This window comes from Pseudophryne corroboree, chromosome 4 (assembly GCF_028390025.1).
Source record: "Pseudophryne corroboree isolate aPseCor3 chromosome 4, aPseCor3.hap2, whole genome shotgun sequence".
In the NCBI taxonomy this organism is placed as follows: domain Eukaryota; kingdom Metazoa; phylum Chordata; class Amphibia; order Anura; family Myobatrachidae; genus Pseudophryne; species Pseudophryne corroboree.
The window spans coordinates 196,831,223-196,857,558 of NC_086447.1; the positions used below are offsets into that span (position 1 = coordinate 196,831,223).

The window sequence follows — 26,336 nt, forward strand, 5'->3', positions numbered from 1 at the left end:
GTGTAGAAGCAGGCAGTGAGCTCATTGTCAGTTGTCAATAAAGTTTTGTTAAAACATCATCTCGTTGGTAGATAGGTGAGTCCACAGTCTCTGCTCTGCTGCCTGACAGCGCCAAGGGGGGGATGGGTACTTAACACTCACTCATTCTGTGGGGATATTTTTAGTAACAATTGCAGTAGCCGCCTCCGGCTCCGCAGCGGTAGTAGGCAAAGCAGTAGCAGTTTTATCTCCATGGTAGGTGGAGTCTTAGTACATCTCCCCCTATGTCTGAAAAATAACAGCAGCTGACTAGTTGGTGCTTTGGGGCTGTTTTACTAACAAGTTTTATCATATGATAAATGGTGCTCCAGCCAATCAGCTCCTAACTCTCATGCAGACACAGGCTCTGGCACTTTACCAAGCTCAGCATTACGCGAGTGCCATGGTTAAATAAAATCTCCTTTAGATTGGTCCAATAACCTGGACTCTATGTTTTCCTGCTCATTAGATGACACTGAAGCCATTTCCTGCTATTATTGCTTGTTAAATACCCCATGGGATCACATACGTTCTACTACGGGCCTGTCCTCATGTTTATAAATATTTCCACATATTACCTTGGAGCAGCTCCTGAAATCTTTTTCATACTCACTACATACCCTTTCCTCCAGTATGTATAGAGAAATGATTTATAACATTTTCCCATAGTCGTTATTTTTCTCCACATTGTAGATTTGTAATGGGTCTTTCTGATAGCGGGGCTTGCCCCAAATGCAACAAGTCTGAGACCACATTCCTGCACTGCATGTGTGAGTGCCCCCTTATTTCCTATATTTGGAGGCAGGTCAGTTGTTTTGCTGTTACATATTTAAAGCGGAATGAGCAATTTTGGATGTCACTCCCTTATCCACTACTGTTGCATGGCAGTAAGAAGGTTTTATTTATAGTGTCTGCAGTTGCAAGAAAATGTATTCTACATACGTACGTGGGTTCAGGCAGAGCCTCCTACTATGGCTTTATTCCACTCTAAGCTGTTCTATGCATTTTGCATGGACTGGCTGAAAGGAAGTCAGCACAGAAAAGTTCTTTACTATCTAGGAAGGGTATTTTGTTTCGCTATCTGCTGATATCACCCTGGTAGTTGATTTTATGGTCCACTATGCCTGATTTATTTATATTGATTTTATTTAGTTTGATTTGTTTTGTTTCCCTCCAATAATTTATTTTATTGTGTCAATTCATGGATCTCTATATGAATGATTGCAATGTGTTTTCTTTATCCGTGCCTGATTTTGCTATTGTTATTTTATGTTTGTGTTCCACAATTAAAATAAAACTGTTAAAAAAACAAAGTTAGTGTTTTATTTCCTTCTCAGATAAATGATTTCCATTACAGTACTGAGTTTTTCAAATTAAAGTTAGTTTGTGGTACCTAGCTTAGCTGACAGTCTGTAATGCTATTATGTTCCTTTAGTGCACATGCAATGCTGTAGCAACTGTCCCCATCTTCGTGGGACAGTCCTGTTTTTTTGGGACTGTCCCACCCGCAGGCTGCAGTGTCCCGTGTGGGGGGGGGGGCAGTTGGGAGGCTCCTGTCACTGCTGCTCTGCCTAGCAGAGCAGAGGTGAATAGTCTCTGTGCGCTATTCATGGGAGACAGAGGGTCTGGGAGCATGCCGGGAGCTCACAGGGCGCTGGGCATGCCCCCTCAGTGACGGAAAACTGGGCTGTGGCTTGCGATCGCAGCACTCCCGCGAAGCCACGCCACCTTTTCTACAGGTCATGCCCGCTTTCGGCCACAGGGCGCATCTGGGAGCGCTGGGAGTGCTGCCCTATCTCCCGATGTTGGGAGGTATGCTATAGTAATGGCACATTCACTGTGTTGGGTATATAATAACCCTAATTGGCAAGCTAAAAATTAGGTAATGGAGAAGTTGAATTAACCTTGGAAACCCAGTCTGAAGCTGTGTTGTCCATAAGTCATACCTCCCAACATTGGGACCTCACAAATAGGGACTCCCAGACACGGCATAGCCACACCCAACCCAAAATGGGTGTGGCCTATAAAAAGAGGCTTGGCTTCGTGGGCATGCCGCGATTGCGAGCCACGCCTTCCATTTTCGTAACTGTGTGGGCATGGCCAGTGCTCTGTGAGCTGCTGGCATGCCCCCAGTCCTGGCATGTGCACAGCATATATACACCAAGCTCTGCCCTAAGCAGAGCAGCCAAAGAGGTACAGGAGCCTCCCAACTGCCCCCTTTCTCACCCCCACCCCCACCCCCACCGTGGGACACTACAGCCCACGGGTGGGACAGCGGGACAGTCCCCAAAAAATGGGACTGTTCCGCAAATATCGGGACAGTTGTGATGTATGTATAAGTGCTTTTAAAACAGCAAGTTACATAATAACTGACAGCCATGGGCATGCTGGTGCTTGTAGTTCTATAATAGTATGACAAAGCAATAAATGGTTGCTAGTGATTACTTGGACATGTAGTACCAAGATAGTACTTTTTTTTACAATATCAAATAGCAGATTCCAGGACATGCCTAAATACAATTCATCATGTATCTGATTTGCCATGGGGAGAGCCTGCATAACTAAGGAAGATTATCCTAAGGAATTGCAGTGTGTTGGTTAGGCTAGTGGTGGATTCACAGTATGACAGGGAGACTCTCCCATACTGAGACTCTCCACGTTATAGCGTGATCAACCGAGCCTGACCTTATTCAGCAGCAAACGCTGCTGCAACTGATGCTGAATAAGGTCCTAAAAACCTGGTGCTTGTTGCTGCTTTTCCAAGAGGACCTTGGCTCTCACTCATTGGGGGAAATTCAAATGTTTGAAAAGTCGGTTGGGTGTCTGTTTTTTTCTTGTCTATTAGATAGGAAAAAACAGACACCCAACTGACTTTTCAAACATTTGAATTCCCCCCATTGTCTTCTGGCTGCTTTTACACTGGTGATTGCTCCTTATTTTAGGGGTTAGACACACACGTTTTAATGTAATTATTTGATTATGTTATTTTTGGATCTTTACACTGGTTGATTGTGTATGTGGTTTGACTTTAACAAATGTGCAACTCAAAATAATCTTATAGCTGTAATTTTACAGCTCTAGTTTACACCTATGTTCATGCAGCCAAATTGGAGCAAACTTTAAATTAGGATCTAGGACATATTCAAAACTGAAAATGCAGTATTGTTTTCTAACCTGCAGTTTTCAGTGTAAATTGCTGCAGGCTTGTGATACTCTTGAGTAGGAAATATAAATGCAAATATTGTGAGGATAAAGTGTTAGGGTACCTACCTTGTTTTAAATGTGTTATCGCTTACCAAACATTTTTATCATTTGTAAAATCTGTCTGGCCCGCCTCTAGAACCTGTGATGTCAGGATGTCATACCTTGGAGGTGGGGCCACTTCCTCTATGTAGTAGAGCATTGCCTGGAGTGTCCTGGGTGCCTGTCACTCCAGGCAATTCTGCAGACACCCTGCATGCCACATTCAGGTGTTATGGGGCAGTGATGGTGCCTCCTCTGTACCCTGCAAACTATGCAACAACACCGCACACCCCTGGCAATCGGGTCTGACTGTAGACGGCATTGGAAGTTTTCTACATTCCATTGCATTGCTTTGTGGTAACTTTTTTCCGAATGCTACTTATTCCATTTTAGTATGTCAAGTCCAATGAAAATCAAATGCATTTATTTTATTTTTTTCTACCATAGAATTTGGAAACAAACACCTGTGTAAGTTCTCTTGTACAGATGCAGGAGTGTTGGTATAAGCCCATGCCTCATGGTGTAGTAAGCATCCCCTTCTGTCTGTAGATGTCAAAAGCAGAATATGCTAAACCCCAACGAACCACAGAAACGTAATCTCTAAGATAAAATGTCCCTGACAGTGCTTTAAATGTTCACAAAAGCTATTGCTAATGCAGCTTACAGAGCTCATGTCTTCCAGCCACTAAAATAGATCAAATAATGCCCATTGATTTAGACCATCAGGGTTGGGTAGGAAAGACTGGCACTCAGAATGCCAGCGGTCATATGACTGACAGCAGCATCTCGGTGCCTAGAGTCCTGACACCTGGTAGTTATGTATGCCATCCCTCTCCCAACCCTACCCCTAACTCTCCCTTCTCACAGCCTAATCCGAATCCTCACTTCTTGCAGCCTAACCTTAACCTCCCTTCCTGCAGCCTCATGCTATCCCTCCCTTCCCACAGCCTAACCCTAACTCTCACCCGCAGCCTAACTTTAACCCTCCCCACCACAGCCTAACCCTAACCCTCCCTACCCACAGCCTCCCGTAACCCTCATCATTCCACAGCCTAGCCTTAACCCTTCCCCACCCACAGCCAAACCATAACCCTACCTGGCATACTTACATTCAGGGATGTCAGGTGATGGGACTCTGGCTTTGGGTTCCTGACAGGTGTTAGGATTCGGGCACCAGTCTTATAGCCACTGGCATTCCAAGCGTCGGGATGCCAACTTAATTTCATCCTTCATACCATGTTTTTTCCCTTACTTCCTGCTAATACAGAGACATATACTGTGTGTCACAATCACTGTCAGCCATGGTCGAACTAGCCCATAGGGGTGCAGAGGAAACCCTCGGTAGTCCCACTGCCTGAGGGTCCACCCTGTCCTCTAGGAATTAGGTTTTACACTATTCACTTGCATTATACATTATAGGGCGATTCTCTCTGATGCACGAGACAGCTACACAAATTCAAGCGACATACTTCCCCATAATACCAAGATTTTAGTGGGTCTTAAGTTATAGGGTAAGGCATTGCTACTAAGAAATTATGTTTTCATATAACAACAATTTCTTAACAGATCAGTTTAAAAGAAAAAAAACTGTAAAAGCATGTGATGCACTTTCTGGAGAATCACCCTATACATAAGTCCCATTATACTGCACAGGACTATGCTGTATTCATTACAGTGCATTGCTCTTATTAATCGGCTACATTATTATGCATGCATATTACTATATTTATTTATAAAGAGGTCCAAATCATACACTCTCTAATAGAAGGCCAAACCTCTGTGGTGGATGGCCACACCCCTAAGCGTGGCCCCCCTATTTCTACTTTCCCCCGGTGGGCCCTTCATGCGCCAGTCCGGCTGCTGCCAGCTGTATAAACTTTAGTATTTGTGGTTTTCAAATTATAATTCAGAAATAAATCACCTATTTCAATCACATGTGTAACATTATTTATAGTTTTATATACTGTCAATACTGATTTTCATTTTGCCAGTGTGCAAATATAACCCTTTCTCTTGGGAAAGATATATGTTGCCGTCAGAGGATTACTACTAGAGTAACTAATATATACCTGCGTATTAGTGCTTTGTTGTTTGTCGCCAGGTGCAGTGTGCTCAATAGGTCACCTGTGCTAAAGACATTTGAACATCAAGCTTTTCAGCCTGACCTCTTTGCTCACCCTTTATAGATGTAGTAGGAACATCTAATTGGAAGTAATTTCCATGGAATGTCTCCCCCACGATCCTATGTCCTACAACCTCTTGTTAATGCTCCTTGCTGCTGAATCAGATACTTCTGGCTCATCTCCTAATCCTGCATCCTTCACACCTACAAGTGAAGGATTAATGGGATGTTTCTTCCTCCCCACCCCCTTGCTGATGCTACAAATTGTGCAGCAGACACTTGTAGATCAGAGTGTATATCTGCTGTTGCTGAGAGCCGGGACCTTTCTCATCTGTCTGCATAGTAAGAGACTACCAGTACCTGCCTGATATTACAGTAATGGGGATCTCTGCAGCCTCATACATTTGTGTCTTTAGTCTAGACAATATCATCTCTGGAAATGTGTTTGCTTTTGTATATTATTATTATTATTATTATTATTAATAACTGTTTTTTTTATCGTATTTTAATTTGTTTTGTAATAGTAATTAGTAATAGTTTTACAAATATGATGTGCATATACTACTGTATATACAGTAAGTAGATAGATAGATAGATAGATAGATAGATAGATAGATAGATAATTGCTGGATGTATGTCTACAGACAAATGCAAACTCCAGCACAGGACAGTTAGCAGAACAGTCATCAGATGAGATATAAGTGACAATAGTCCAGCACTCAGAGCTTGTGTGTCAGTATATATTTAATATATTAGATTAATGTTTCATAATCCAGCCATTTGTCTTTGAGGGGAAAACATTTATTCAAGTACAAAACTAAAATGATTTAACATTGTTTTATTGTTAAGCCTTTTTTTGGCTCTTTACTTCCAATAGTTATAGGGCCCATTTATCAAAGAGTTTTAACTATTTAAAATTTGTTGCGTATGATTTATGATGCTTCAGCAAATCAGTTCCTTAGGAGCTATTTGGCTGAAGCACCATTTATCATACGCAACATTTTTTGAATAGCTAAAACTCATTGATAAATGGCCCCCATAGTGTCAGTTATGTGTTTTTTGTAAATGTCAATTTAAGAAATATTAATGACTTTGAAAAAAGATTGTTTAAAACCCGGAACTTCTTATTGTATTAATCTGATTTCTAACTGTTGTGTGCTAGGAATCTGTACAGTGAACTATTGTTAATAGTTTTATATGCTGAGATATATGAGGTGGCATTCTATATCATGGGTAATATGGAACTATCACACACATTTAATCTACTAAATACCTGCTACTCAACTCTTCTGACTGTGTTTTCTACAAATTAAGATTATCTTTATTTGATGTGTATGACCAATAATCTGAATGTGCTAACAATGTATGTTAAATCAAATGATGATGAACAAAATTAAAAGAGACCTAGGGCACTTCTTTATTTTGAAAGCACAACAGACATATGGACTTTGGGGGTCATTCCGAGTTGTTCGCTCGCAAGCTGCTTTTAGCAGCTTTGCACACGCTAAGCCGCCGTCTACTGGGAGTGAATCTTAGCTTATCAAAATTGCGAACGAAAGATTTGCAATATTGCGAAAAGACTTCTCTGTGCAGTTTCTGAGTAGCTCGAGACTTACTCTTCCAGTGCGATCAGTTCAGTGCTTGTCGTTCCTGGTTTGACGTCACAAACACACCCAGCGTTCGCCCAGACACTCCTCTGTTTCTCCGGCCACTCCCGCGTTTTTCCCAGAAACGGTAGCGTTTTTTCACACACTCCCATAAAAAGGCCAGTTTCCGCCCAGAAACACCCACTTCCTGTCAATCACAGTACGATCACCAGAACGAAGAAAAAACCTCGTAATGCCGTGAGTAAAATACCTAACTGCATAGCAAATTTACTTTGCGCAGTCGCACTGCGGACATTGCGCATGCGCATTAGCGACTAATCACTCCGTTGCGAGGAAAAAATAACGAGCAAACAACTCGGAATGACCCCCTTTGTGTAAAATAACCTGACAACTGTTTTGTGGCACTCAAAATTGAAAATGATCTTGTTCTTTATGATATTCGCACATTCATTGTATTAAATGCTGCCTTTTAGTGCCAATATACTGGATTTTAATTGTACACACACACACACACACACACACACACACACACACACACACACACACACACACACACACACACACACACACACACACACACATCCAAACTCCGGTGGCACTTTGGGTCTTATATGCAAAAATTACTAAAGTTTCAGTGTACAATGTTTCAGTAGTACAATGTTTCAGTTTAATTGATACACTTTCATAAGGGAAGAAAAATTGGTATGGCAGTAGAAGAATTATTATTAATATTTTAAACAGTAGGTCTGATAAAGGAGGATACTTGCCATGCATACACGCTTCATACTGCTTTCATCCAGCTGTGCCTGCTTTTTGTATCAATATACATATTTAATATCTGTATTAAGCATTGAATAGTGATTTGAACTCCCATGTGTCTCAAATTTCCCAGAACAGTCTTTGCCTGAAAAAAACTACTGATGTATTCCGGTTTATCAAAATTGCAGCGAATAAGTGTAGCACCGGTAGACTGAACAATTTGCAAGTCACATTAGTATCCCTGAGTCATGATGTAAGCAGTTCAGTATTCATTGTGTGCATTATAACTAGTCTCTGCTGTCATTTATAAGGACATTTGTAGCCATAATTGCTTGCACCAAGATGTTGGCTTATGTCTCAACATGACGAAGGTCTTGGTGAATTCTGATATCCTTTTCATTTACAGTAGTGGATATATACATATACAAGTTGCATAAATTTGGCTACTGCTTTTACATTTTAAAAGTGCTTCAGTAATTTAATACAATATAAGTAAGGTGCCTATCTACGGTTATATCTCCTCTGGTGATTATTCTGTTAATGTTAAACTATTTGTTAATGCCCTTAATAATTTGCTGGAGATTGTTTCATCTTCAGTCTTACATTCAGCATAGCACCATATGATCGGGTATTTTTTACAATGGGAAAAATATGTAAATGGAGAAAGAACTGCTTTACATAGGATTTTAAAATACCTGGATGTATCTCTGTCTGCCTCAAGGTCTCTGTGACTGACAACTAGCGTCATGAGTGACAAGAAATCCCGACATGTCATCTACAAGAAAACCTCCCGGGACAAGGCGGTAAGCAAATGTCTTCACTGCATTGTATTGTGTAGATCAAATGTTGGATTCCATTAGGAAATGGGAGGTTTGGGGGGTTTCATATGATTCATTTTTTTAGCACAAAAGAAAAAATCACAATAAATAACATACTACTACTACTAATATTATTATTATTATTATTATTATTATTATTATTATTACTACTGTCATTATTTGATGTAATTACATTTATATTCATTGTACTTTTATTACATACTACTACTACTACTAATAATAATAATTTTAATTATTTGGTTATTGTTATAAAAGTACAATGAATATACATGTAATTACACCAAATAATAATAATAATAATAATAATAATAATAGAATAAGGTATAAAATAAGCTGCACATTAGTGTAAAACAACCTTATTTTTGATCTCCTTTACATTAATCCATTTTGACCAGTTTACCATGTGTATGCAAAAGTATGTAAAATGTTATATTAGAAATCTATCTAAAACTGTGAACTACAGTATATCAGGAGAGACATTGCACCAAGTGGCATTGCACATATATGGAACCCCACTCTTATGCTGTGGTCCAACAAAATATAAGCTTGAGCCCACTGTACACCGCCGGGAGAGCTCTATGGCATATGGGGTTCTAAGCTGTCCTTAAATTTATAGATGTTTGAAAAGAAATAAATAAAAGAGGGATTAGCACAGAAGGTAGAAACTGAGAAACAGAGGAGAGAGAATGAGCAGAGGGGATTAGAACACCTTTAAGTAAATCAAAGAGAGCATATTTATTATTATTATTATTTTTATTATTATTATTATTATATAAACATACATGTGAAGATGTGTGGGTAGTACAGATGGGAGTATCGTAAGTTTGCGGGTGCATTAGTTTTGGTAGTATAGTTGTGAGTAGCTTAGATGTGACAGTGCATTAGTGTGGGTAGTACAGGTGGGAGTAGGATACAGTAGGTTTGAGGAAGCATTAGTGTGAGAAGTATAGTGGGTTTTGGGTAGTGACAGTGTGGGTAGTACAGCTAGGAATGGGGCAGGCATAAGGGGGCTTGAATGTGGATAGTATAGGTGAGTAGGGTAGATGTGAAGGTGCATTACTGTAATACAGGTGGGAGTAGGGTAGGGTTGTTGGTGGATTAGCATGTGCAGTGTAGGTGGCAGTAGGGTTGAGTTAAGTATAATAGGTATTAGGGTGCATTAATTACAGTAATACAGGTGGGAGTAGGGTAGGGATGTGGTTGTATTAGTGTGAGTAGTAAATAATAAATTATAATAAAATATATAAAAGAGTTGTATTTTGAGATAGCATTAAAGATCTGAAAAGGCCATCAAAGGAATGATTGGGCTTGGTAGGGAACTCCATAAATGGCTAGTGGAAAGGGAACACTAATTTACTATAAACAAGTATGGGACCTTTTATCTGTAAACATATTATTTAGAAAGTTCTGAAAACCAAAAACAGGAAAAAAAAAATCCTCTCTTGTGAGTATGTTAAACGCACATATGTGATCACCTAACTTCCTTCCTACAAACTGTGGATTGAAACTATGTGAAGCATTGGTAAGAAAATAAGAATTATTAGGAATATGATGGCATTTTTATATGTAATTTAATATATTTTATATAATTCAAACATAGTGAGTCCTAAGATAATAAATCTTATTTATGTATATACATCATCTGCAATTACTGTAAACAATATTGATAGCAAACATAATATTTCTGTTCTGATCTGGTAAAAGTCACAAAGAGGAATTGGTTCATGTATCATGCTAGAAATTGTGTAACAGATTTGCTTATAAAATAATGAGGGATTCTCTCTCTGTAACCACTGAGATTGTCTTGTGTTTAAGGCAACTATTTTCTATCTTTCCTATATTAATTATACACAGTTCCCATAGTGTTCCTGTCCCTTCTGAATACACTGTAATCATTTGTATCTTTGTTTGCACAGGTGAGTGTATATCTGGGCAAAAGAGATTATGTTGATCACGTGGAATCTGTGGATCCAGTAGGTGAGTTTTCTCAGTCACTATAATAACATCAGGTATGTGGGAGAGTGGGGTTAATGTTTTATGCAGTGAAGAGTGTAGAAGTGGACCAATGGAGAAGTTGCCCATAACAACCAATCATCTTTGAGGTAGTATTTACCATGTACATTCTACAAGAAGATAGATACTGATTGGTTACTATGGGCAACTTCTCCACTGATCCACTTCACACTGCTTGATACATCAACCCCACAATCATGTACACTTTATGTGCAGTCAGAAGTTGTGTAATGTAATTCTATATGGTTATACAGTATGTTAGCTTGTACAATACTGTTTACACAAGTTTTCAGTTCCTTCTCGCCAACCCCAAGATTTACAATATTTTGGGCACACATTAATCTATTTGTACTTGAACTCCACTAGACCGTGTCCATGTTGACACTTGTTTTAGCCACTGCTATTGAATGACAAATCCTCTTATCTTTAGCTAGATGATGGACATCTATCACTTATCTGTGATCACATATTATACCAACCCACATTCTACCCCATCTGTTCTTATCAATCAAGTAACTAGAAAGAAAACCAGCCAAAACTGCATATAAAAATATATTTGATTATTCAAACACAGACGGACAACACTGAGCAAAACTGAAATAATGCTGCTCACATTCAAATTACTGTAAGCAAAGTAGCAAATAAACAATTAGGAACACTTTATTTTTATTTTTCTATGCTCTGTATGAAAACTTTGTGCTCTTTATTATTTTGGTTACACTACTTGCTAGTATTTATGGCATGTTTTCTTATCAGACCATTATCCCTATTTTTCCTCAGATGGAGTTGTGTTTGTGGATCCTGATCTCCTTAAAGGAAAGAAAGGTGAGTAGTCACAGGAATTAAAATTGAAAATCAATCAACCAACCAACCAACCAATAGTGTTTTATGATTCCATTTGTAATTAATTTGTCTGCATTATGTGATCTACCTTAGGTCGGGTAGATAGGGATATTTTTTCTTATTCTGCCAACTATGGGCCTGATTTGGATATGTATGGTATTGCACAATGGGAATGCTGCCGGAGGCGCTTGTAGCTCCTGCAGCATCTGTGATCCGAGTGCTATGTCCAAAGATGCTTTAGCTTACTCACATTGGCTGTTGGAACTAGTCAGCCTGGTCCAGGCAGTATGCGTCAACCCTGCTCTCCCCCCCAAACGCCGCAGCATGTCAACCATGCTGTGGTTAAGGGGGTGTCTGTGAGCACATGCACAGTTCCTACATCAGCAGATTTCTACATAAACCATCAGGTTCACATACAAATCTGAATCAGGCCCTATGTAAAAACCAGCATGGCCTGTTTAGCAGTTATAGGAAGCTTGCTAAACTAAGATCATCGTCAGTGAACAGCAATAACCTGATAATTCAGAGCTTGGTCTACTGTAACTAGATAGTCCATGCTGGTGTTTGTGCATTAACAAGGAACCAGTAGCTGGATTTGGAACCAGAGGTAAGAGTCCATAGCTGTCAGCTGCCCCTAATTTATGGGACTGTACCAAGTTTTAAACATTTAATCACTGACATTTTTGTAAGTGAATATGCCCTCCCACCTCATACTGATCAAATACACAGCTTCGTATTTCTTATTTTGCACATTAATATTGATTCATTACATTATACACCAAGGTCAGTCTAGACAGCACCGAAGAGTTGTTGATACATTGGCTTAGCATAAAAGTCTCCCTTGACTTTATTTTAAATGTGGGCAACTATGAAATAAAGACATGAAAAGAAAATAAGATTTTAAACCTACCGGTAAATCTTTTTCTCCTAGTCCGTAGAGGATGCTGGGGACTCTGTAAGGACCATGGGGTATAGACGGGCTCCGCAGGAGACATGGGCACTCCAAAGACTTTAGAATGGGTGTTCACTGGCTCCTCCCTCTATGCCGCTCCTCCAGACCTCAGTTAGAGAAACTGTGCCCAGAGGAGACGGACAGTACGAGGAAAGGATTTTTGTTAATCTAAGGGCAAGATTCATACCAGCCACACCGTACAACATGGAATATACGCAACCCCAGTTAACAGTATGAACAAAACAGCATCAGCCAAAGACTGATCTTAACTGTAACATAACCCTTATGTAAGCAACAACTATATACAAGCCTTGCAGAAATATGTCCACACTGGGACGGGCGCCCAGCATCCTCTACGGACTAGGAGAAAAAGATTTACCGGTAGGTTTAAAATCTTATTTTCTCTTACGTCCTAGAGGATGCTAGGGACTCCGTAAGGACCATGGGGATTATACCAAAACTCCAGACTGGGCAGGAGTGCGGATGACTCTGCAGCACCGATTGAGCAAACATGAGGTCCTCATCAGCCAGGGTATCAAACTTGTAGAATTTTGCAAAAGTGTTTGAACCCGACCAAGTAGCTGCTCGGCAAAGCTGTAAAGCCGAGACACCTCGGGCAGCCGCCCAAGAAGAGCCCACCTTCCTAGTGGAATGGCCTTTACCGAATTTGGTAACGGCAATCCAGCTGTAGAATGAGCCTGATGAATCGTGTTACAGATCCAGCGAGCAATAGTCTGCTTAGAAGCGGGAGCGCCAACTTGTTGGCTGCATACAGGACAAACAGTACCTCTGTTTTCCTAACCCGAGCCGTCCTGGCTACGTAAATTTTCAAGGCCCTGACTACATCAAGGGACTTGGAATCCTCCAAGTCTCCCGTAGCCACAGGCACCACAATAGGTTGGTTCATGAAACGATGAAACCACCTTAGGCAAAAATTGAGGACGAGTCCTCAACTCTGCTCTATCCACATGGAAAATCAGATAGGGGCTTTTGTGAGACAAAGCCGCCAATTCGGACACCCGCCTTGCAGATGCCAAGGCCAACATGACCACCTTCCAAGTAAGAAATTTTAATTCAACCGTTTGAAGAGGTTCATACCAGTGAGATTTTAGGAACCATAACACCACGTTAAGGTCCCATGGTGCCACTGGGGGCACAAAAGGAGGCTGGATGTGCAGCACTCCCTTTACAAAAGTCTGGACTTCTGGGAGAGAAGCCAATTCCTTCTGAAAGAATATAGATAGGCTCCATTAAGTTACAGATTTCGGCCCTAACTTCAGGCCCATATCCACTCCTGTCTGTAGAAAGTGGAGAAAACGGCCCAGGTGGAAATCTTCCGTATGAGCATTCTTGGCTTCACACCAAGATACATACTTCCTCCAGATACTGTGATAATGTTTCGCCGTCACCTCCTTCCTAGCCCTTATCAGAGTAGGGATGACTTCCTCCGGAATACCTTTCCCAGCTAGGATTCGGTGTTCAACCGCCATGCCGTCAAAGGTAACTGTGGTAAGTCTTGGAACACGCAGGGCCCCTGCTGCAAAAGGTCCTCTCTGAGAGGAAGAGGCCATGGATCTTCTGTGATCATCTTCCGAAGATCGGAATACCAGGCCCTTCGAGGCCAATCTGGAACAATGAGTATTGTCTGCACTCTTTTTCGTCTTATGATTCTCAATATTTTTGAGATGAGAGGAAGAGGAGGGAACACATAGACCGACTGAAACACCCATGGTGTCACTAGGGCGTCTACCGCTACTGCCTGAGGGTCCCTTGACCTGGCACAATACCTCCGAAGCTTCTTGTTGAGGTGTGACGCCATCATGTCTATTTGAGGAAGTCCCCAAAGACTTGTTATCTCTGCAAAAACTTCTTGATGAAGTCCCCACTCTCCTGGATGGAGATCGTGTCTGCTGAGGAAGTCTGCTTCCCAGTTGTCCACACCCGGAATGAAGACTGCCGACAGAGCGCTTACGTGATTTTCCGCCCAGCGAAGAATCCTAGTGGCTTCCGCCATTGCCACTCTGCTCCTTGTCCCACCTTGGCAGTTTACATGAGCCACAGCTGTGACGTTGTCTGATTGAATCAGAACCGGTAGGTCGCGAAGAAGATTCTCCTCTTGTCGTAGGCTGTTGTATATGGCCCTTAATTCCAGTATGTTGATGTGTAGACAAGCCTCCTGGCTTGACCATAGTCCCTGAAAGTTTCTTCCTTGTGTGACTGCTCCCCATCCTCGGAGGCTCGCGTCCGTGGTCACCAGAACCCAGTCTTGAATACCGAACCTGCAACCCTCTAGAAGGTGAGCACTCTGCATCCACCACAGGAGAGACACCCTGGCCCTGGGGGACAAGCTTATTTTCTGATGAATTTGAAGATGGGACCCGGACCACTTGTCCAGAAGGCCCCACTGAAATGTCCTCGCATGAAACCTGCCGAAGGGGATGGCCTCGTAGGTCGCCACCATTTTTCCCAGTACTCGAGTGCATTGATGGACTGACACTCTTTTCGGTTTTAACAGGTCTCTGACCATGTTCTGGAGTTCCTGGGCTTTTTCCATTGGGAGAAAAACCCTCTTTTGTTCCGTGTCCAGAATCATGCCTAAGAAAGATAGCCGAGTCGTTGGAACCAACTGTGACTTTGGTAGATTTAGAATCCAGCCATGTTGCTGCAGCACTCTCAGGGAGAGCAACACGCTTTTCAGCAACTGATCTCTCGATCTCGCTTTTATCAGGAGATCATCCAAGTACGGGATAATTGTGACTCCCTGCCTGCGCAGGAGCACCATCATTTCCGCCATTACCTTGGTGAAAATCCTCGGGGCCATGGAAAGCCCAAACGGCAACGTCTGAAACTGGTAATGACAGTCCTGTACAGCGAATCTCAGGTATGCCTGATGAGGAAGATATATGGGGACATGAAGGTATTCATCCTTTATGTCTAGTCACACCATAAAATCCCCCCTTCCAGGCTGGATATAACTGCCCGGAGCGATTCCATCTTGAATTTGAACTTTTTCAAGTACAGGTTTAGGGATTTTAGATTTAGAATGGGCCTGACCGAGCCATCCGGTTTCGGAACCACAAACCGGGTTGAATAGTACCCCTTCCCCTGTTGAACTAGGGGAACCTTGACAATCACTTGCTGTTGACACAGCTTTTGAACTGCAGCTAAAACTATCGCCCTCTCTGGGGGAGAAGCTGGTAAAGCCGATTTGAAAAATCGGCGCGGAGGCACCTCTTCGAATTCCAGCTTGTAGCCTTGGGATACAATTTCCATCGCCGAAGGATCCACGTCTGATTGAACCCAGACGTGGCTGAAGAGTCGAAGACGTGCCCCCACCGGCGCGGACTCCCTCAGTGGAGCCCCAGCGTCATGCTGTGGATTTAGTAGAAGCCGGGGAGGACTTCTGCTACTTGGAACTAGCCTTAGCAGGCATTCTTTTCCCTCTACCCTTACCTCTGGCGAGGAAGGAAGAGCCCCTGACCTCTTCTGGACTTATGCGACCGAAAGGACTGCATCTGATATTGTGGTGTTTTCTTTTGCTGCGGGGGAACATAAGGTAAAAAAGTAGATTTACCCGCGGTAGCTGTGGAAACCAGGTCCGCGAGACCTTCCCCAAATTAAACCTCACCCTTGTAAGGCAAAACTTCCATATGTCTCTGATAAGGGGTAATACATTTTCCTTCTCTATTCCCCTCCTTTTCTCTGTCTGATTCTATTGCTTGTATTATATTACTATATTTCATATCTTTGAAGCAAATGTATAATTTTAACCCTTTAGTGATTTATAATAATTCATCACTAATTGTGTACCTTTTATTAACAAACCCGCAGAGGTTGCATCTAGACATATATATCTTTAAATCATTAGGAATATTCTGTTCATATAAGAATGCACGCCAGTCATATATAATGTAAATCATAAGAATGTATTTCAACAAACAATTGCTACTCATAGAATTCACTTTTATCATTAAACAGTATTGGTCAAATACAATGCAAGTCACCATATAATAGTTTCACAGATTTAAACTATATAAGAAAAGAACAGGATGAAAGAAGTGTGAATATGTATGTATGTACTGTATATATATATATATTTATTACTGGGGAGATCACTCAAAGCACTCGGCTAAATCCTAGATTTATTGATATATATTGGAAACGATATATATCTTAGAGAAATACCTTAGGGGATTGGTTTTGGTATATGTACGTGTGTGTTTGTGTGTGGGTGGGGGAGGGGCAGCATGTGGCTGCATTGTCCACAGACCGCATGGGACAGAAGCTAGACTCCATTTTGGGAAAACTCCCATGATTCCAAAGTCTGTAACATATGGTTCAAAAGGGAATGCAAGCAGCCATTTTAAGTGTGCAAGTTCAAACACATGGCATTCTTTGCTATGCCATAGTCACATAGCAGAAGCCATAAGACTCCACTATATTGCAAAATGTATAAGCTTCAACATAATGCATATGTGCTGATTTTACAATTCCAAGCCATCTAATCACCTTTCACAATTCCAAGCCAAAACAGTATCTCAATAACCAGAGCATATTGTATGCTGTCCATATTATATGAACCATCACAAGACCAGATCACCACGTAACCACAAGTATCAGCCTGCCATTGCTACAAGCACATGCTATATTTCAGCAAGATGCACTATATAAAACCACTACAATCTGTTATAAATCACCATCCACAAATGTATACCAGGAATGCTATGCTACAGATTGTCTACTGTTCCAATTCATTACAGATTTCATAGAGTATTATCACCAACACATAACAATCACATAATTGCACAAGTATCATTAACCTTAAGCCATTTGTATCTCCAAATTAACTATTCTATGTCAATCGTTTCACAACTACTTTACCACAAACACATATTTAACTATTCTATGCCATTAAGCCATGTGTATACAATACTTAGCCTTAGTAAGGAGATCGGTCCTGGTGATGAGCAATTCATGCTTCTGGAGGCTTTGTAGCTGTGTGCAGCTACTGTACATCTGCCTCAGTGGTTTTGGGAGAGTGCCCTCTGATTTCAAGTGTTCAGGTATACAACCTGTGGGTGTGTCTTTCACAGCATGTGGGCTAGCTGTATCAGTGAGCTGAGCTGGCCATGTGAGCTTGGTTATTTAAATGCTAATTGGCCAAGGCTACAGTGTAGGGATGTTAATTAGGCTTCAGGTTACAGAAGCCAATATTATCAATTCATTCCTTGTATGATAATATATGTCCCTAAAATGTATATAATGGAGTTACTCTGTAACATATCCCCCTGTTGACAGTGATCTGGCATTCGACAGATTAAACTGACATACAGTCAAAAACATTTTAGTGTAAGTGTGTGTTCTGTGTTAGTACAGGTGTCTAAAGAAAGAAAAGATTTAGTTTGGAAAAGATTACAACAAAGTCATTTCACAGTTCAAAGTATAAAGTAATGAAGGGGTTGAGAAGAGACATTTCTCCCCTGCACCGCCATAGGTAGATTGAAAAAAACCTTGTTTTTATATTTATGTATACTTATGCAAGGACAAAAAAATCTGCCTATGTGGGCAAGCCCTTTCCTAATATCCCTCAACAATGGAAACTAAAGGCCTAGTTGTTTCTTTGTGAAGTCTTCTCATAGTGTGGTGGGGTCTTATGAAGGTGTCATCATCCCTTGGACCATCTGGTTCAGGTCATTGTGTACGGTACTTCTGGTCTGTGTCCTGTCCGATCATCTAAGGGTCCATGCAGTCATCTTTGGATATATTGTCTGTCTACAGCTGGGCTCGTCCTTCTCATCTGTATCTACGTAGGAAATAAAGAGGTATCAGTTTGGATGTCTCTCTACCTACCCATGATGTCTTCTCTTCCATCCGATCCACCTGTAGCCTTTTGATATCCTTCTGTTGACTTGCTTCCCTGTAGATGCGAGAAACAGAAACTCTTCCAGAGCATTAGTTGTCCCTCCCCACCCTCTAAGATACTTTATGATTTTGTATACCCCATTCTGAAATTTGTACAAATCACATTTGCCACTATTTGCGAGTGCTACAGTTTGAATCTTCACATTTTAGCCACTAGATGGCATCCAGATCCTAGGATGCCTTTGCTTTTCTTTTTTTTTTTTTCCAAATATGTTTATTAAATACCTCCAAAACATGGTACAGAAGTAAGGAAAAAACCGCATACATATCAAACATATCTACATCAAAGTAGGCAAATAAGAAAGGTAAAAGTACACAGCATATATGAGTAGGTGGAGGAAATTTTCCAATTTTCCAAAACAATCAACAAGAACAAACTGTAAACCACCAGAAGAGCGGCGGTCAGGCTATAATATATTGAGAATGGGACTGAATATGACTGACTAAAAACTGACACTCAATTCCGGCAGTTCAAATAAAAAAAAAAAAAAAAAAGGGGAGGTAAAAAAGATCACAAAAACGTTAGAACAAAAATAGGCAAAAACACCTACCAAGAGCCACAGGCCACCGATCCGTCCATAGAAGTGTCCAACCAATCCGCCAGGGAAGAAACAGGAGAAATAAGAAGAAAGGGGAAAGAAAAGAAGAAGAAGTGTGTGGAGAGGGAAGTACGGATGAAGAAGAAGAGGGGGAGGGGAAGATAGGAGGCTCAGTCAGTTAGAGAAAGTTGGCTATCAAGTTGTCGGAGAGAGTACCAAAAGTTAGATTGGAAACATTTATGTATTGCTAGTTTAGTGTGGGCAGGGAGGGTACAAATGTATTTATCCCAGCACTTAAAGAGTGCAGGAGTCAGGGTTTCCTTGTGGATAGAGGCCTCCAGCCAGTCCATATTAAATAAGAGTAACCTAGAAGTAGCCATAGGGAGAGTAGGAGAGGTAGGATGGATCCACTGTTGCAATATAGCTTTTTTCCCCACTGCTGAAAGTAGCACTATCAATTTTTTATCAGTGCGTGGAATTCCAGGTTGGTCCGACAGATGACCAAAGAGGGCCCAGGGAGCAGTGCATTGAAAGGGGATGCCTAGCGTTGAGGTGCCATAGTGGTGTAAGGTATGCCAGAATTTTTGGATGACAGGGCAGGCCCAGAGACAATGGAAAAGGTCAGCTTCTACCGTTGAGCATTTATTACATCCGGCCCTATCTGATATACCCATTAGAAAACCTTGTTTGGGCGAAATATATGCCCTGTGTAGCAGTTTATAGGCCATTTCCTGATATATACTAGCCGGTATTAGTTTAAGGGTCATAAAAAAAGTATCTAGTAGGGTGTCTACTGTGAGTGTAGGAACTTGGGAGATCCATTTAGCCAGATCAGGAAAATCAGTGTGGGGGTCCAGTTCAGTGCGGATGCGTGCATAGATAGAAGATATGGAGTATGTGTTGGAGCGTAAAAGGGAGTCTAAGGGGTTAACAAAGTCTTTTCCCGTGAGGTGAGGGAGAACGGATGTAAGATAATGTATAGCCTGGGAGTAGTAAAATCCATGCAGGGGTGAAATTGCATATTTCTCAATAGCCTCCTGGAATGGCAAAGGAGTGTGAGTAGGTGTCATCAGATTACGTAGAGTCTTTAAACCAGAGGAGCACCAAGCACCAAAAGGCAAAGAGGCAGTACCATTTTGGAACTCCAGGTTTCCAAGCAAAGGTAGAGATACTGAGTAATAATATTTGAGACCAAGGGCTTTCCTAGCCATTTTCCACGCCTTAATAGTGGAAGACAATAGCGGGTTATCAAATTGGGAAGATTTTATTTGAGAGGGCCGGGCATGTAGGAGGTAAGCAAGAGAGAGAGGAGCACAAAGCTGAGATTCTAACTTGGTATCTGTGAATACATCGTTGCCACTGAGCCAATCCATAGCGAAACGTAGTAAGCACGCTAGATTGTATTGTTTAATGTTTGGTAGGTTTACACCCCCTTGGCGCACCGATTGCGTCATTTTTTTTAGGCTTATCCTGGGGCGCTTACGGTTCCATATAAACTTGGAAAGCAAGGTATTAAGTAAAGAAAAGTCGGAGTTAGTGAGAAGAATGGGAGTCATTTGGAGAATATACAGGAGTTTCGGGAAGCTTGCCATCTTAAACAGGTTGCATCTCCCTAACATATTAAGGGGAAGGTTTTGCCATAGGCTAAGTTCAGTCTGTATTTTATGTATGATCGGGGTAATATTACGTGCATAGAGGGTGGAGAGATGTTGTGGTAGAGCCACTCCTAAAAAGGTGATATGCGAGGGGGCCCATCTAAACGGGAAGGGTCTAATCCAACCCAGTCTCGCCTGGCCAAATATGGCCAGGGCTTCAGACTTGGCAAAGTTAATGGAGAAGCCAGCAAAAGACGAAAATCTGTCAATTGCCTCTACCAATACAGGAAGGGAGCGTTTAGGGTCAGAGGTACATATAAGTAGGTCATCTGCGAAGGCTATAACTTTGAGTTCGCGATCCCCAATAACAATGCCTCTAAACCCAGGTAGTAGTTGGATATAACGAATAAAAGGTTCCAAGGCCAAATTAAAAAGCAGAGGGGAGAGAGGGCATCCTTGTCTGGTGCCTCTCTCAAGAAAAAAGGAAGAGGAGGCCACATTATTAACTACCACCTGGGCCATCGGAGCAGTGCAGAGGGTCCGCATTAGACTACAGAAATTAGTGCCAAATTGCTGATGGGAGAGCACTCTAAAAAGGTGTGGCCAAGCGATTTTATCGAAGGCCTTTTCGGCGTCTAGATTGATAAGAATATTGTCTTCCAAATTATGAAGGCGGGTATGGGAAATAGCAGCTATCGCCGATCTAATACCTTGTACAGATTGTCTGCCTTTAATAAAGCCTAATTGGGCCGGGGAAATGAGATGAGGCAGACAAGACTGTAGACGGTTGGCCATTAGTTTGGTAAGCAATTTGAAGTCTTGGTTAAGAAGTGAGATAGGGCGATAAGAACCCACAAGGGAGGGATCTTTACCCGGCTTGGGTATTACGATTATCCGTGCCTCATTGAAGTATAAGGGTATAGTTCTGGAGGTAAAGATATGATTATATAATTTGGCTAGAGTGGGTGTGATTTCAGCATTAAGTAATTTATAATATTCAGCCCCAAAGCCATCAGGGCCTGGGCTCTTGCCGTTTGGTAAAGATTTGATAGTTGTGAGTATCTCTTCCTCAGTTATAGACATCTCGAGAAGGTCCCTGTCATCTCGAGAGAGGACAGGAAGCTGAGCGTCATACAGAAAGGATTTACCTGTCTCCACGTTATCTGGCTCTGCTGTATATAGGGATTTGTAAAACTGCATAAATTCGGCGCAAATGGCTGTCGGATCTGATATAATAGTGTCTGAAGATTTAACCACCTCAACCCATGTGCGCGTCCGGGGTCCCCGAGCGAGGTTTGCCAAGAGTCTGCCCGATTTATTACCCCATCTAAAAAATTTGTTCCGCTGGTAATCATATCGTGTCTGGGCCTGCTCTGTTAGGAAGGTATCATATACTTGTTTAGCAGTCAGGTAAGCCTCTTTATGTGCGGGAGTGTCGGAACGCTTATACGTTCTATAAGTTGAGGTGAGAAGGGAGCTCAGTTCATGGAGGCGGGAGTTAAATGCTTTGCGTTTGGAATTTACGTATGAGATAATGTGGCCCCGGATAACAGCTTTAGAGGCGCTCCAGAACAGTGAGACATCCTCCGCCTGGGTCAAATTATCAGAAACGTAGGTGTGCCAAGTGTGTCTAAGGTGTAGGAGAAAATCCTCAGAGTGAGTAAGATAGGCAGGGAATCGCCAGCATTTGGAAAAGCATTGGGGCAACGCAAGCTTAAGAGAGATCATAATAGGGGCATGGTCTGAGATAATAATATTTTGAATCGATGTGTGAGTGACTTTAGGAAAGAGGTGTCGGGATAAGAAAATATAATCAATACGGGAGTGTGTGGAGTGGGGGTGAGAGTAGAAAGAGTAATCACGAAGAAGAGGGTGATGGATACGCCAAGGGTCAGAGAGAGCAAGTTGTGAACAGAGGGAAGAAAGAAGATCATAGCCGGATTTGGAGGATGAAGTACTCACCCCAGACCTGTCCATGGACGGATCGATGACCGTGTTGAAATCTCCTCCTAGGATTAGATTAGAGCTCCCCCAAGAGGAAAGTTTCTGTAGGACAACTGCAAAAAAATCCTGTTGAGAGACATTTGGGGCATATAGATTAAGGAGAGTATACAAGACATTATCAATAATCACATCTAGCAAAATAAATCTCCCATTAGGATCGAGAAATTTTCTGCGTATCGAATATTGTAGGGACTTGTGAAAAAGGATGGCAACTCCCCTGGTCTTATTAGAGTAAGGGGCCGAGATACAATCCCCGATCCAGGGGGCACGTAGAGTGTTACGGGGATCGTCCAGCCAATGTGTTTCCTGTAAGAAGGTGATGTGAGGGGTCAAACGGTGGAGGTGGGAGAGCACTTTCTTACGCTTCACTGGAGCGTTAAGGCCCTCCACATTCCATGATACTATATTGAAGGCAAGGAGTGGGGTATCTTCCGCGGCGGCGGGGGGAGTAGGAGCAGGGTCAGCTCTATCAGCCTATACCGATGGTTGGGAATGCAAGAAAAAATATACTAGAGGTAAAGTAGGGCCCCTGCCCGTCCCAGCGAGCGGGAAGGGGTTGACCCATGGAGGATCGGGGTCGGCAGGTCTGGCAGGTGCAACCAACAATATTAAACAGTAACATAGAAAACAAACAAGAAAAACAAGAAAATTTACAGCTCATTGTATACACAGAGCTGCGCAATTATTCCTCTCCACGTGACCTGCAGATGGAGAAAAAAAAGAGAGAAAAACATGCATGCAAGCAATAATAACAGTGCAACAGTCAAGTGGGTAAACTCGAGAAGTGGGCCTTGGCGAGTGTTATGTCATCGAAGAACAACGGCTTGCCGTCCTCGAAGACCCGCAGCCGGGCCGGGTACAGGAAAGAGAATTTGATTTTGGCATTAAACAGTTGCTTGCACAACGGGGCAAACTCCTTGCGTTTAGCAGCGACAATGGTGGAAAAATCCTGAAATATCAAGAGCCGATCTCCGTTGTAGGTTAAGCTATCCGTCTTCCGGTAGTGGTCTAAGAGTCGAGCTTTGTCGGCATAATTAAGGATTTTCATGATCACCGGGCGAGGGCGACCAGAGTTCGTTTTACGTTCAGGGCCTATTCTATGTGCCCGCTCAATAGCCAGAGGGGCACCTTTGAGATCCATGGCCAGTTGTTGCGGTATCCAGTTAGAGAGAAGATCAAGTAACTCATAGCCTTTGACCGATTCGGGGATACCCACCACCCGGAGATTACTTCTGCGTCCGCGATTCTCCAAATCATCTAGCTTCTGGGTCAGATCCGAAATGTCGCTTTGCTGTGAATTAATGGTGAGTTGTGCTGCATGCAAATCATCCTCCAGGGTAGACACCCTCTGTTCGACGTCATCTAAGCGGCCAGAGTGTTGAGTTAATTTGGATAGAGTAGAGTCAATAGCTTCTCTAAGGCCCGCCAGTTTTTCATCTAGTAGAGGGCCCAGCACCGCCGCAATATCCGCAGGTTTCATTTTGGGAGGCTTATTGGCCGGAGCAGACTTGCGTTTTTGTAAGGACCTGGAACGGGTGACAGAGCAATCTGAATCAGACGAGTGTCTCCACACAGTATCGCCTCGGGTTGTAGAGGCGGGGTCAGCAATTGACATCGGGGTGGGTATGAGAAATTTTTCCATAAAAATAAGCGGGCAACGGAGAACCGATTTATACAGTAGGAGTCGCCTCACGCAAGGAGCAGGCTATAATGAGGTCACATGGAGAGGAAAAAAGAAGCGGAAGTATAACAGGTTACATCTCAACGAGTAATAGCTCAGGACCGGTAGGCATCAGTCCGTGAACAGCGCACATGGGCGAGGAGAAATGTCACACAGGTGTAGAGGCCGGCATGGGTTTATGGGTGGAGCAGGTGGAGCTTCCGAGATATAGGTGATCGCAGCAGCGCCTATTCCAGCAGGGGTGCAGGGTCAGCTCTCTGCAGGGTGAAAGCCTCCGGGCAGATGGCGGCAGGGCTGTTAAAGTTTGCACCTGTTGTTTCAAGGTGTAATATGATAACTCCCCTCCAGCCGCTAAACAGGAGACATGAGAATAGGCAGGAGTATAGAAATATATTTATAGTGGCTGTGAGTTGTCTAATCTAAAAGTCGCCACAAGAGGGAGCTAGAGCTACAGCCATTTCTAGCTATGGAGTGAGGAGAGAGTTGTGCCAGTCACAAGATGGCCGCCGCCTGTAAATGAAACACGGATCCTCCGGAGGTCCCCGGGTCGTTGATCCCCACCAGTGGGGGGGGGGGGGGGGGGGAGATCTGTTCTTGCGAGGATGTATGAGGTGGGGGTCGGAGGGCAGGCGCCCGGAGAGGCCAGGGATCGGCAAAGCAGAGCTTAAAGTCCGGGCGGCGCCAACCACAAGATGGCCGCCGGCCGCCAGTCACACTCGTCCCGGCTCTCACCTCCCGCAGATTGTCCGGTCGTCGGTCTCCTGTGAGGGTCAGTGGCTGATGGGTGAGCTCTTGGGTGCCAGGGAGCGCCGCTCAGGTGGGGGAGGGGTCCGCAGAATCGCCGCACCAGGTCCAACGGACCGACGGCTCCACACCAAAATCGAGGCCCCGGCTTCTGGGGCGGAGGTAGGCTGCAATCCGCAGGGGGCAACACAGGGCCTCCCCGATTCCGCAGCCTCGACCTCCGGGTGCAGGGTGATGTAGCAGGGCTCAGGGGATTGTTTCCTTGCAGGTGGGCCCCCAAAGTTAGCTCAGAGGTTTATTTTATTGTGTTGCTGGCCGGAGCTCTGCAGGAACCCGACTTCTCCTGATGCCAGCCAGGCCACGCCCCGCCTTTGCTTTTCACATTTTCATAAAACATTGTCCCGATATTCAGGATTTTCACATATATTTCTCCTGAACTAACCCATATACCACCCCCCCTTTCTCCTTTCCAATAATCTGTATATTAATTGGGAAGGAGAATCAAGGAAGTATTGGGCTCTTTGACAAATTTGTGGAATGTTTCTTGGTGCTCTGAGAAAATAAAAACATTAGCATATATAATACAATTACTGTCAAAATTAAACTTTTTCCTATCTATTGAAAACACAAACTGTCAGTAAGTTTTACCCAAATAGATTACCAATAACACAACATTGTCCTGTAGAACCTATTTAAATATGAGACCATTCTTTTACCTGCTATGGATCCATAATGATGAGATGAAACAACTCAAGTTAACAGACCCATCATATATCAGATATTAGGCAACCATTAGCTCAATATCTTGCGATTACCTTGTGATTATGATTTTATAGTTTCTTTGCAAACAGCTGATCCATGCATGTTCTGCAAAGCCACTTTTCTAACATGAGCAAATTTCTCAATTTTCTGGTTAAAAGAATCCAGGAGTTGTCCTACCATTTGATCTAACAACATCAATATCTGGTACTTCCAAAACTCCTAAAGTACAAAAGTGTCTCTACTGGTCATCAGAGGTAAAAAAACAAACATCAAAATTAACACTATAGACATTTAAGGATAACTTACCTTTCCACAGTTTCAATCATTACTGTGACAGTTTAAACAGGATATTCATATTTTATGACCTATGGTCACCCCCCTGTCCTGGTGTATAAGACCATAAACATCAGGGTTATTCTTAATTCCTTAATTCTGAACATCTCAATTTAACTAGGATTTACAGAGATTTGTGAACACAAAAAATAAAATCACATTTGTGTCAGCTCTTAACAAGCATTTGGGATTTATACAACCTTTCCATATGTACTGTTACAACAGTTGTGACAATGTTTATCCAATACTGTGTCACCTTATGAGAGATATGTCAGCTATTAAACTTTTCCAGATCTTCCAAAAGAACCTTGTCCCGCCCATTTTCCAATTCCTAAGAATCTGGTCAGAGGGCTGCAATAC

General features: G+C 42.5%; 1 protein-coding gene across 1 annotated transcript in view; it reads left to right on the plus strand.

The window, feature by feature from the left end:
* Positions 1-8,468: 8,468 nt before the first annotated feature.
* SAG (S-antigen visual arrestin) overlaps positions 8,469-26,336 on the plus strand; it is a 97,112-nt gene continuing 79,244 nt past the window's right edge. Inside the window, exons 1-3 of the mRNA XM_063919559.1 lie at positions 8,469-8,552; positions 10,505-10,565; positions 11,382-11,426. Of these exons, the coding sequence (XP_063775629.1) occupies positions 8,496-8,552; positions 10,505-10,565; positions 11,382-11,426 (163 nt within the window). The 5' untranslated portion in view covers positions 8,469-8,495. The remainder of the gene's footprint in view (positions 8,553-10,504; positions 10,566-11,381; positions 11,427-26,336) is intronic.